Source organism: Gorilla gorilla, chromosome 21 (assembly GCF_029281585.2).
Source record: "Gorilla gorilla gorilla isolate KB3781 chromosome 21, NHGRI_mGorGor1-v2.1_pri, whole genome shotgun sequence".
Lineage (NCBI taxonomy): Eukaryota > Metazoa > Chordata > Mammalia > Primates > Hominidae > Gorilla > Gorilla gorilla.
Window position 1 is genome coordinate 13,806,202 of NC_073245.2, and position 13,370 is coordinate 13,819,571.

Here is a 13,370-nt window from a genome sequence, read left to right on the forward strand (position 1 = left end):
CGTTTCCCCACCATCACTTGTGACTGCACCAGACCTGCTTTTGTTTCCCCATGGTAGCCACCCTAAACCTATAGCTTGGATAGAATACCCCTACGTTCTCTCTCTCACCTTCATAGCTGATCCCAGTTTTAATAGCATTCCTCTTTTGAGGCTTATGCATGGTTATTGCCTCTGTAAACCTAGTTCTGCTGCTGCTCTTTTTTTTTTTTTTTTTTTTTTTGAGACGGAGTCTCGCTCTGTCACCCAGGCTGGAGTGCAGTGGCATGATCTCTGCTCACTGCTCCACCTCCCGGGTTCATGCCATTCTCCTTCCTCAGCCTGCCGAGTAGCTGGGACTACAGGCGCCCGCCACCACGCCCGGCTAATTTTTTTTGTATTTTTAGTAGAGATGGGGTTTCACCTTGTTAGCCAGGGTGGTCTCGATCTCCTGACCTCATGATCCTCCCGCCTCGGCCTCCCAAAGTGCTGGGATTACAGGCGTGAGCCACCACACCCGGCCTGCTGTCTCTTCTTGTTTCCCAGAATTATTTTAGAAAATAATATATCAAATATATCAATAAACCCACACCCTTTTTTTTTTTTTTTTGAGGCGGAGTTTTGCTCTGTCACCCAGGCTGTAGTGCAGTAGTGCAGTCTTGGCTCACTGAAACCTCCACCTCCCGGGTTCAAGCAATTCTCCTGCCTCAGCCTCCTGAGTAGCTATGATTACAGGTGCCCGCCACCACGCCCGGCTAATTTTGTATTTTTTAGTAGAGATGGGGGTTTCACCATGTTGGCCAGGCTGGTCTTGAACTCCTGACCTCAGGTGATCTGCCCTCCTCATCCTCCCAAAGTGCTGGGATTACAGGTGTGAGCCACCGTGCCTGGCCTAAACCCACATCTTTAGTAATTTCTATGATTTAGATTGGGAGGGGAAGCATGTACAGATGCTCTTTGACTTACGATGTTTATGCTACATTCCATAAAGCCATCAGAAGTTCAAAATACTGTAAATCAGGCTGGGCGCAGTGGTTCACACTTGTAATCCCAGCACTTTGGGAGGCTGACGTGGGTGGATTGCTTGAGCCCAGGAGTTCAAGACCAGCCTGGCAACATGGAGAAACCCTGTTTCTACAAAAAATACAAAAATTAGGTGGGTGTGGTGGCATGCACCTTTAGTCCCAGCTGCTCAGGAGGCTGAGATAGGAGGATTACTTGAGCCCAGGAGGCAGAGGTTGCAGTGAGCTGAGATTGTGGCGTTGCATTCTAGCCTGGGTGACAGTGAGACCTTACCTCAAAAAAGAGAAAAAGAAAATACTATAAGTCAAAATGCATTTAATATACCCAGCCTATTGAACATCATAGCTTAGCCAAACCTACCTTAAATGTGCTTAGAACACTTATATTAGCCTACAGTTGGGCAAAATCTTCTAGCATAAAGCTAGATGATTTAATAATGAATAATATAAAATAATTATTTTACAATAAAATGTCGAATATCTCTTGTAATTTATTGAATACTGTACTAAAAATAAAAAAAATACTTGAAGTAGAGTTTCTACTGAATGCTTATTGCAGCATTGTAAATTTGAAAAATCATTACTTTGAGCCCTCATTAAATTGGGACCTTCCATATGTCTGTGCAGTCCATTTTGATCCAATCTCTTCAGGCCTTTTTTTTCTTTGAGACGGAGTCTCACTCTGTCGCCAGGCTAGAGTGCAGTGGTGCGATCTTGGCTCACTGCAGCCTCTGCCTCATGGGTTCAAGCGATTCTCCTGCCTCAGCCTCCGGAGTAGCTGGGACTACAAGCGCACGCCACCACAGCCAGCTAATTTCTGTATTTTTAGTAGAGATAGTTTCACCATGTTGGCCAGGATGATCTTGGTCTCTTGACCTTGTGATTCACCTGCCTTAGCCTCCCCAAGTGTTGGGATTACAGGAGTGAGCCTCCACACCTGGCCTTTTTAAATTTTTATTTATTTTTTTGAGATGGAGTATCGCTCTGTTGCCCAGGCTGGAGTGTAGTGGTGTGATCTCGGCTCACTAAAGCCTCCACCTCCCGGGTTCAAGTGATTCTCCTTCCTCATCCTTCCTCAGCCACCGGAGTGCTGGGATTACAGGCGCCCACCAGCATGCCTGGCTAATTTTTATATTTTTAGTAGAGACAAGGTTTTACCATGTTGGCTATGCTGGTATCGAATTCCTGACCTCAGGTGATCCGCCCGCCTCAGCCTCCCAAAGTGTTGAAATTACAGGCGTGAGCCACCGCGCCCAGCCCTGCCTTTTTTTTTTTTTTTTTTTTTGAGACAGAGCCTCACTCTGTTGCCCAGGCTGGAGTGCAGTGGTGTGATCTCAGCTCACTGCAGTCTCCACCTCCCAGGTTGAAGCAGTTCTGGTTCAGATTCCTGAGTAGCTGGTACTACAGGTGCATGTCACCATGCCTGGCTAATTTTTGTTTTAGTAGAGATGGGGTTTTACCATATTGGTCAGGCTGGTCTCAAACTTCTGACCTCAGGTGATCCACCCACCTTGGCCTCCCAAAGTGTTGAAATTACAGGTATGAGCCACTGCGCTTGGCCTAAAGGACATTTTGGGAACTGGTGTTAACGTCTATTGAAACCTTTTATTTTTGGAATATCAGATTTTGAAAGATAAATTGACCATTGGAGGTTATATGTTACATAGGTTTGGGAATTTCCTGTTTCTAGTTTGCTGCTAAACCACAACTCTGAAGTCTCAATGTTTTTTTTTTAAGCCGATAGGAAAGAGAGATTTTCATTCTGAATCTTTATTTTTCACAGTTGAGGCTTATGAGTAGTCATCTTGTTATTTTTAAAACACTTCATGGTGCGGTTTGGGCTTGTCTGAGAGGATGGTTGGGTTGGCTCAATACTTTGATATTTTTCTTTTTCATCTTTGCCGTAGTATTTTTTTTTAAGTTATGCATCTAAATCAAGACAGAATCACATTTCTTTGCCCCAAAACCCTTTTGCCTAGAATTACGTTCTTTGGAAACCCTAGCGTTTGAAATAAGTTGCTACTGTGGTAAGTGTAAATTTAATTTTCAGAAAAAAGCTGTTCTGACTTATTTTTCTTCCCCATTTAGTTTTTCCATGGTTTGGACTGGATATCGGTGGAACTCTGGTCAAGCTGGTTTATTTTGAACCCAAAGACATCACTGCTGAAGAAGAAGAGGAAGAAGTGGAAAGTCTTAAAAGCATTCGGAAGTACCTGACCTCCAATGTGGCTTATGGGTCTACAGGCATTCGGGACGTGCACCTCGAGCTGAAGGACCTGACTCTGTGTGGACGCAAAGGCAATCTGCACTTTATACGCTTTCCCACTCATGACATGCCTGCTTTTATTCAAATGGGCAGAGATAAAAACTTCTCGAGTCTCCACACTGTCTTTTGTGCCACTGGAGGTGGAGCGTACAAATTTGAGCAGGATTTTCTCACAGTATGCATTTTTTAGCTTATATACAATTTATGGTAATTTGATTGTTAAAAGTAATGCCAGTAGCAAGTGGTGAAATAATTTCCATCTCTAATGGAACTTGAATTTTCTTGAGTCAAATGAAGATTAAAGGTGCGCTAGTGATAGGAGTTGGCCATCTAGAGGTGGTTGTCTAGTTCAGATGTATGGACGACAATCAGCCACTAAAAGGGTAGCATTTTATTGCTCCTTTAGTATGAAAAATTAGGGCATCTGCTGTACGTTGAGGAAGAAACTACCTAAAAGGAACATCATTAGATCATGAACAATGAAATTGAAATATAATTAAAATCATTTCATGTCATAAAATTGTTTTCAGTCTTGTCTACCACATAAGTTCTCTTGTCTCCCTCAGTTGTTTGCTGGCATGTTCACTAACTGAAAAAATAAGGAACTCTGGTCAAAAGTGGTGTTTTCAGGCTCAGGGCTGGTCTGAGATGGGTGACTGCAGAGCCCTTCTCTCCCAGAATGCTTTCTGATGTGTTCTGTGCTGCACACTTAACTGGAGTCTCGCCACCATGTCTGGCCCCTGGGGAATGCTGCCAGGCGCTCTATCTTGCTTTCATTGAGTGAACACTGGAGAACATTGTGAGCAAGACCTTGAGGCTAGGTCCTTTCAGGGTGGATAGTGGGGGTAGGCCGGAGAACTGACAAATGAATTGGCCGAGATCCTGACCGTCAGGGTGCAATACAGATTGAAAATGTCTTCAGTGACTGACTGTTTTTCTATTGCTAAATGAGAGAATATTAGTCTGAAAGAGATTCTGCCTTTTTGTTTTGTTTTGTTTTCTTGAGATGGAGTTTTGTTCTTGTTCCCAGGCTGGAGTGCAATGGCATGGTCTCGGCTCAACACAACCTCCACCTCTCGGGTTCAAGCGATTCTCCTGTTTCAGCCTCCCAAGTAGCTGGGATTACAGGCATGTGCCACCACGCCCGGCTAATTTTGTATTTTTAGTAGAGACAGGGTTTCTCCATGTTGGTCAGGCTGGTCTCGAACTCCTGATCTCAGGTGATCTGCCTGCTTCAGCCTCCCAAAGTGCTGGGATTACAGGGGTGAGTCACCTTGCCCGGCCCAGATTCTGCCTGTTAATTCTGCATGTCTTTTAGTAGAGATGGGGTTTCACCATGTTGTCCAGGCTGGTCTGGAACACCTGACCTCAAGTGATCTGCCTGCCTCGGCCTCCCAAAGTGTTGGAATTACAGGTGTGAGCCACCGTTCCTGGCCTCAACTTTTTGACTAACATGCCTTGGAGTTCTTCCCACTTCAGAACGTAAAGATCCTCTTCATTTTTGTTTTGTTTTGTTTTGTTTTCAGACGGAGGCTCGCCCTGTCACCTAGGTTGGAGTGCAGTGGTGCCATCTCAGCTCACTGCAACCTCTGCCTCCTGGGTTCAAGATATTCTCCTGCCTCAGCCTCCTGAGTAGCTGGGTTTACAGGCATGCACCACCATACCCAGCTAATTTTTTTTTTTTTGTCTTTAGTAGAGACTGGGTTTCACCATGTTGGCCAGGCTGATCTTGAACTCCTGACCTTGTGATCCACCTGCCTCAGCCTCCCAAAGTGCTGGGATTACAGGCGTGAGCCACCGTGCCTGGCCGATCCTCTTCATTTTTAGTTGCTATACAGTGCTCCATAATACGAATAATAATTTAGTCATTCCTTTATTATTTAAATGGAATTAATTGATTATGAAACAGTTCAAATTTTGACTGCTAAAATTCCCCTCCCTCCCAAGAGGCTGTAGCTAGTTTAGATAGTGAAAAAAATCTTACCTTCTAACTGGATACTTTCAGCCTTTTGGCTTCAGTTTGTTAAATAATGTGTGGCCTCTTTTGATACTGCTCCAAAGCCTTGAGATGGTCCTCTGTCACAGTCCTTGTGGCTCCCACCCTGTGTCACAAGGTGGTTTCTGATAGTGCTGTGGCCTGAGCTTGGCATCAGCCCCATTGTCCCTGTAAGCAGAGATCTGAATTTCTGCTTGAAGGTTGATAAATGCTGTGTTTCTTTTTTTTTTTTTGGGTCACACTTATTCAGCTGCCGCAGTAGTTTCTATGTAGAGTGTATTTGGGTCTGTAGTAGCAGGAGTCTGTCTCAGCACTGTGTCCCTAGGTTTGCTCCCAAATCTGTTCTGTAAAGCATGCACAAATAATACACATCTGTGAGTGCACTTTTATGGTTGTTTCACGTAGTGGGGATGCCTTATTGAATGGAGTTTTTGTTTCTGTTGGCTTATTAAAAAGTCTGAGTACATTCTTATTTCATTACAGATAGGTGATCTTCAACTTTGCAAACTGGATGAACTAGATTGCTTGATAAAAGGAATTTTATACATTGACTCAGTTGGATTCAATGGACGGTCACAGTGCTATTACTTTGAAAACCCTGCTGATTCTGAAAAGTGTCAGAAGTTACCATTTGATTTGAAAAATCCGTATCCTCTGCTTCTGGTGAACATTGGCTCAGGGGTTAGCATCTTAGCAGTATATTCCAAAGATAATTACAAACGGGTCACAGGTACTAGGTAAGTTGTATATAAAACTCATTGTTTATTCTTAGTATCCTAACGGGCTGAGTTTTCAGGTATTACATATAACTACACCTTCAAGAACCTGTTAGGTGAAAGTGTTTCTGGATTACGCAAACAAATGTTTCTCTTTGAAAATTCTGATTTTATGACCTAGTTTTCTTTAATCTCTACTGTTCAAGATTTATTATCCTAGGTGTTTCTTAAAAGATCACATCAGCAGACTCATTGTAGCCTTTGCCCTCAGATAGTTTATGGTGTGCATACACAAAGTAGCTAAATTTATTAGGCAGCATCTGTAAGGAGAAGGCACGGGAAAGGACCTAGCTTTGAAACCTGTGTAAATTTCATGCTTCCACACACACATGTGTGTGTAGAATAATGATGTATTCTATGTATGTGATTTAGAAGTTGATATGTACTGATCAGTAGAAAAATTATTGAGGGAAGGTAGTATGAAAAGAGAGGATTAGCCGGGCGTGGTGGCTCATGCCTGTAATCCTAGCACTTTGGGAGGCTGGGGCGGGTGGATCACGAGGTCAGGAGTTCAAGACCAGCCTGGCCAACATGGTGAAACCCCATCTCTACTAAAAATACAAAAATTAGCCGGGCGCAGTGGCAGGCGCCTGTGAATCCCAGCTACTCGGGAGGCTGAGGTGGGAGAATTGCTTGAATTCAGAGGGTGGAGGTTGCAGTAAGCCGAGATTATGCCACTGCACTCCAGCCTGGGTGACAGTGAGACTCCGTCTCAAAAAAAAAAAAAAAAAAAAAAAGAAAAGAGAGTATTAGGGCCAGGCACGGCAGCTCATGCCTGTAATCCCAGCACTTTGGGAGGCCAAGGCGGGTGGATCACCTGAGGTCGGGAGATCGAGACCAGCCTGGCCAACGTGGAGAAACCCCATCTCTACTAAAAATACAAAATTAGCTGGGCGTGGTGGCACATGCCTGTAATCCCATATACTTGGGAGGCTGAGGCAAAAAAATCACTTGAACCAGGAGGCAAAGGTTGCGGTGAGCCGAGATCGTGCCCTTGTACTCCAGCCTGGGCAAAAAGAGCTAAACTCCATCTCAAAAAAAAAAAAAATGAGGATTAGATGGAAGAAGAGAATGTTTCGGCTTAAGGGTCAGAGGTCACTTCAGGAAAAACAGGGATCTAGGGATTGGGATAAACAATTTTTTTAAAAAAACAGTTGTGATTTAAATAGAGGAGTAATTTTTTTGTGACAAAACACGTTGCAGGAGGAGTATGTTTGGGGGTGTACTGATAAGCCAGGGTGACAAGATGCTTGGATGAGAATGACTCAGGGAATGTACTTGGAGAGGGAAAGGGAGGAGGTGTTAGCATGGCCCCAGGCGTGTCAGGCTAATTTGCACCTGAAGCTCTTCATACTTGGCAGACAGCCAGACTGCACTGGGGACATGGGCCCTGTGTTTTGTACCTTGCATGTTGGCTCACATGCATATGTACCTTAAAGGTGTATATCAGGCACCTTATCTTTTCACAGACTTGTTTCCTACCAGTGGCATTTGCGTGATTGGGTTGGATATGTGAATATGGTTTTGGGGTTCATAAATGTTAACTTCCTGTTCTTATTTTTAAAAATGTTATAATACTGTGTTAATTGTTTTTAATCATAGTCTTGGAGGAGGAACTTTTTTTGGTCTCTGCTGTCTTCTTACTGGCTGTACCACTTTTGAAGAAGCTCTTGAAATGGCATCTCGTGGAGATAGCACCAAAGTGGATAAACTAGTACGAGATATTTATGGAGGGGACTATGAGAGGTTTGGACTGCCAGGCTGGGCTGTGGCTTCAAGGTAAGGGGGCATGTGTGTTCTAAGAAATACAGGCGGGCCGGGCGCGGTGGCTCATGCCTGTAATCCCAAAACTTTGAGAGGCCGAGATGGGCAGATCATGAGGTCAGGAGTTCGAGACCAGCCTGGCCAACATAGTGTAACCCTGTCTCTACTAAAAATACAAAAATTAGCTAGGCACGGTGGTGCGTGCCTGTAGACCCAGGTACTCGGGAGGCTGAGGCAGGAGAATCACTTGAACCCTGGAGGTGGAGGGTGCGGTGAGCTCCAGCCTAGGTGACGGAGTGAGACTCTGTCTCAAAAAAAAAAAAAAAAAAGACAGAAAATAATATTGGGCATATTTTTTAAAAAAGCTCTATTGAGATATAATTTACGTACTATAAAGTCACCTGTTTGAAGCGTACAATTTAGTGGTTTCTAGTATATTTACAGGATTGTGCAACCATCACTGTAATCCCAATTTTAGGACATTTTTATCATCCTAGAAAGAAACCTTGTGTTCATTAGCTAGGACTCTCCATTCCCCCCACAGCCCCTGCCAAACAGTAATTTATTTTCTCTGTAGGTTTGCCTCTTCTGAACATTTCATATAAGTGGTATCATACAGTATATGATCTTTTGTGATTACTTCTTCATTTAGCATATGTTTTCAAACATTCACATTACAGTGTGAATCAGTACTTTATTCCTTTTTATTGCCAAATAATATTTCTTTTTTCTGAGACGGAGTTTCGCTCTTTTTGCCCAGGCTGGAGTGCAATGGCGTGATCTCGGCTCACCACAACCCCCACCTCCCAGGTTCAAGCAATTCTCCTGCCTCAGCCTCCTGAGTAGCTGGGATTACAGGCACGCGCCACCAAGCCTGGCTAATTTTGTATTTTTTAGTAGAGAAAGGATTTCTCCATATTGGCCAGGCAGGTCTCGAACTCAGGTGATCTGCCGCCTCGGCCTCCGAAAGTGCTAGGATTACAGGTGTGAGCCACCGTGCCCGGCTGCCACATAATATTTCATTATGTGGATAATACTACGTTTTATCCATTTATTGGTTGATGAACATTTGGGTTGTTTCCATTTTTTGGTTATAAAGTTGAACATTTATGTGTAAGTCTTTGTATGTATGCACACACACACACACACACACACACACATTTTTTTTTTTTTTTTTTTTTTGAGACGGAGTCTCGGTCTGTCGCCCAGGCTGGAGTGCAGTGGCGTGATCTTGGCTCACTGCAAGCTCTAGCTCCTGGGTTCATGCCATTCTCCTGCTTCAGCCTTCCAAGTAGCTGGGACTACAGGTGCCTGCCACCACGCCCGGCTAATTTTTTTGTATTTTTAGCAGAGATGGGGTTTCACTATGTTAGCCAGGATGGTCTTGATCTGCTGACCTCATGATCCGCCCGCCTTGGCCTCCCAAAGTGCTGGGATTACAGGCGTGAGCCACTGCGCCTGGCCTGCACATATATTTCTAATTCTATTGGGTATATACCTGAGAGTAGAATTGCTGAGTCATATGGTAACTTAATGTTTAATCTTTTGAGGAACTGCTACACTGTTTTCCAAAGTGGCAGTCCCATTTTACAATCTTAGCAGTTTATGAGCCTTTATATTTCTTGTCAACATTTGTTATTATCTGTCTTCTTGGTTTTAGTTGTCTTAATAGGAGTGAAGTGATATCTTGTAGCGTTTTTATTTTTTAAGAGGCAGGGTCTCGCCCTGTTGCCCACGTGAGAGTGCGGTGTTGCGATCATAACTCACTGCAGCCTGTGTCTCCTGGGCTCAAGTGTTTCTCCTGCCTCAGTCTCCTGAGTCACTAGGACTACAGCTGTGCACTGCCTTGCCTAATTTATTTTTTGTAGAGATAGGGTCTTGCTATGTTGCCTAGGCTGTCCTGGCCTCAAGTGATCCTCCCACCTTGGCTTCCCAACATGTTGGGATTACAGGTGTGAGCCATCACTCCTGGCTGAACATTTTTTTTGTGTGTGTGGCAGGGTCTCTCTCTGTTGCCCAGGTTGGAGTGCAGTGACACCATCTTATCTCACTGAAACCTCTACCTCCTGGGTTTTAGTGATTCTTCTGCTTCACCTCGCAAGTAGCTGGGATTACAGGCACACCTGTAAATTATGCCAACATGCCTGGCTAATTTCTGTATTTTTAGTAGAGATGGGGTTTGGCCATGTTGGCCAGGCTGGTCTCGAGCTCCTGACCTCAAGTGATCCACCCACCTTGGCCTCCCAAAGTGCTGGGATTACAGGTGTGAGCCACTGTGCCCAGCCCGAACATCTTTTCATGTGTTTACTGGCCATCTGTCTGTAGTCTTTGGATAAATATCTGCTGAAGTCTATTGCTAAGTTTTTAGTTGGATTGTCTTTTTATTATTGAGTTCTGGATACAAGTCCCTTATTAGATACATAATTTGCAAATGTTTTGTCCCATTTTGTTAGTTGTCTTTTCACTTCCTTGATGGTGTCCTTTGCAGCATGGAAATTTTAAATTTTGATGAAGTTAATCTTACCTACCTTCTGTCACTTGTGCTTTTGGTGTTATGTGTAAGAAATCTAAGATCATGAAGAATTGCCTAATTTAAGATCATGAAGAATGGTTTATTTTCTTTTAAGAGTTTTATAGTTTTAGCTCATATATATATGTGTGTGTGTGTGTATTTTTTTTTTTTCTTTTTTGAGATGGAGTCTTGCTCTGTCACCAGGCTGGAGTGCAGTGGTGCGATCTCGGCTCACTGCAGTCTCCGCCTCCCGGGTTCAAGCGATTCTCCTGCCTCAGCCTCCTGAGTAGCTGGGACTACAGTGCGTGCCACCACACCCAGCTAATTTTTGTATTTTTAGTAGAGACAGGGTTTCACCATATTGTCCAGGATGGTCTCGATCTCTTGACCTTGTGATCCGCCCGCCTTGGCCTCCCAAAGTGTTGGGATTACAGGCGTGAGCCACTGCGCCCGGCAGTTTTAGCTCTTATATTTAGCTCTTATATTTGATCCATTTTGAGTAAGTTTTTGTGTATGGTGTGAGGTAGAGCTCCAAGTTCATTTCTTTTTGCGTGTGGATATCCAGTTGTCCTAGTACCATTTGTTGAAAAGATGATTCTTTCCCTGTTAAATTCTCTTGGCCCCTTTGTCAAAAATTAGTTGACCGTAGATGTTTGGGTTTATTCCTGGACTCTTAAGTTATGTTCCATTGATATATATGTCTGTTTTTATACCAGTACCATACTGCCTTGATACTGTAGCTTTGTATTAAGTTCTGAAGTAAGAAAGTGTGAGTCATCCAACTTGTTCTTTTTTCGAGATTATTTTGGCTATTCTGGGTACCTTGAGAATATGAATTTTAGGGTTAACTTGGCAAGGTCTGTAAATAAGACAACTGGGATTTTAATAGAGATTACATTGAATCTTTTGGCCAATTTGGAGAGTATTGCCATCCTAATACAAAGTCTTCTGATCCAAAAAGATGGAATGTCTTTCCATTTATTTAGATCTTTGCTTTCTTTCAGCAATGTTTTGTAGATTTTATTGTACAGGTGTTAATTCTTTTGTTAGATATATCCGTAAGCGTTTTATTCTCTGTTGCTATTATAAATGAAATCATCTCCATTTTGAGATCGTTTAGAAGCACAATTGTTTTTCGTATATTGGGGCACATGGCTTTTACTAATAGAAAAATCATATATATATACATGCTTGTTTACTAAGTTTTAGGCACTTGGTAAATGCTGTTGATTTTCTGTTTGTAACATTTGCTCGTTGGTCATCACTTCCTTTTCTGATTGGAAAATTATTGTAGCAGTTCTGCTGAGCATGTACTTTGAAGTACTTTATCTTCCAGGGAAACCTGAAATTCTTAAGCAGCTCACTCTGGGACTCAGCTGTCTGTGCTTTACTCTGCTCTGATAGAGCAGGTTACCAGATGTGCATGTCGCCATCTGAGTGGAACAGCTGTGCAGTTGAGGTGAATTGCTGTTAGAGGTGTTGTCCTGCAACTGTCTGGTTGCAGGAGCAATGGTGCCTTCCAGTGCATCTGATGAGATTCTGACTGAATGTGTGAATATCTGGTATCCAAGCTAGATTTCAGTAGAAACCGCAGGGAAAGCTGTCTACTCATTTGGAATGTTGGAGGGCTCTGTTTGAAGTTTGCATTTCTCTTCGAACAGATGCTGCATTGCAAAATAAAAGGTTTGAAGATTTCAACAATGTTGCCCTAAAAGCTAATTTTATTTCAATAAAGTAACATTCAAGTTCTGTTGGGCTTTGTTGCCGTTGGTTTAGCAATGGGATTTTTTTTCCCCCCATCACAGCTTTGGAAACATGATGAGCAAGGAGAAGCGAGAGGCTGTCAGTAAAGAGGACCTTGCCAGAGCGACTTTGATCACCATCACCAACAACATTGGCTCAATAGCAAGAATGTGTGCCCTTAATGAAGTAAGGGGACATGGATTTCTTTAATTGCTCTAAGGAAAATACTGAACTTAAGTGGGCCCCATCACGTCTGTTTTCTCAGAACAGTGCCTAAATGTAGTCATTTGGGGTGGGGTTTGTTTTAGCACAAAGTTAAAACTCTTCAAATACAGATTAATCTTCTTTTTTTTTTTTTAAACTGAAGATAAACATTGCTACTTGTCTAGAGGTAAAATGACATCTTTTGAGGAGAAAGTAGAGGAAGAGTGGAAGGTAGCCAGTGTTCCAGATATTGGGGACTGTTGGGGGTGATGATGGATAACGATGCTGAATGTAGACTCCACACTCACTGCTGAGCTCTAGAGGCCCTAGGGAGGAATCCAGAGGAAGTCACGGAAGCTGGGAGAAGACTGAGCAGGCCGAGGAGTGCCCTCCTTGGCTCCCCCACCTCAGCAGAGCTGCGTCTTTGTGCTTTCAGCTTCTTTACAGTGCTGCCTTGTAGCATTCAGGTCAAGCAGCATTGTACAGGGCTATGAAAGAACCAAGAATGGGCTGCCCTTGGGAAAAGAGGATCTAGGATCCAGTTGGTGCAGCTTATGGCTTGTCCCTGTGTGTATAGTTGTTAAATTATTCTTTTATTTTTATTTTTAAGAAGTTATTCTTTAGATAATAATAGGCATGTAGCTTAAAAGGAAACCTCAAAAGACACAAAGGATTTGTCTCATTTTAAATTAAAAAAATACTGTATCGGCATCAAGTAATTAAACATTTGTTGGAATATCATAACTTCTTTTTTCTTTATTGTATGTTCCCTTTCCTGTGCTTATGTATTTTCAGAAATTTTAGTTGGTGTGCATACCACAATTTGTATTTTATACTTAAATATACATTTCATGGTTGTATATTTATTTGATCAAGTTCTTTTATATCAAATAACAGAGCTTGGCATTTGGTTGCTTGCTCGTAACTCGGCAGTAAGCATTTTTAAGCATGAAGTTATTCTTTGGTTGAATTTTATTCTTGATATGGGGCTTAGGAGTGAGATTTCTGGTCTACAGAAATGATCATGCTCATGAATTTTGACATTTATCGTCATGATGCTTTGCACAAGGGCTGCACCAATTTAGATCATCTTTAGCGGTGAATGAGTGGA

General features: G+C 42.8%; 1 protein-coding gene across 3 annotated transcripts in view; it reads left to right on the plus strand.

Moving 5' to 3' along the window:
• Positions 1 to 13,370, plus strand: part of PANK2 (pantothenate kinase 2) — a 44,994-nt gene that overhangs the window by 19,833 nt on the left and 11,791 nt on the right. For 2 of the 3 annotated variants that reach the window (XM_031004753.3, XM_031004754.3), the window contains exons 2-5: positions 3,087 to 3,439; positions 5,744 to 5,997; positions 7,639 to 7,815; positions 12,118 to 12,241. In XM_031004753.3, coding sequence (XP_030860613.2) covers positions 3,087 to 3,439; positions 5,744 to 5,997; positions 7,639 to 7,815; positions 12,118 to 12,241 — 908 coding nt within the window. The remainder of the gene's footprint in view (positions 1 to 3,086; positions 3,440 to 5,743; positions 5,998 to 7,638; positions 7,816 to 12,117; positions 12,242 to 13,370) is intronic. The other variant, XM_055372503.2, reaches the window with a different exon arrangement.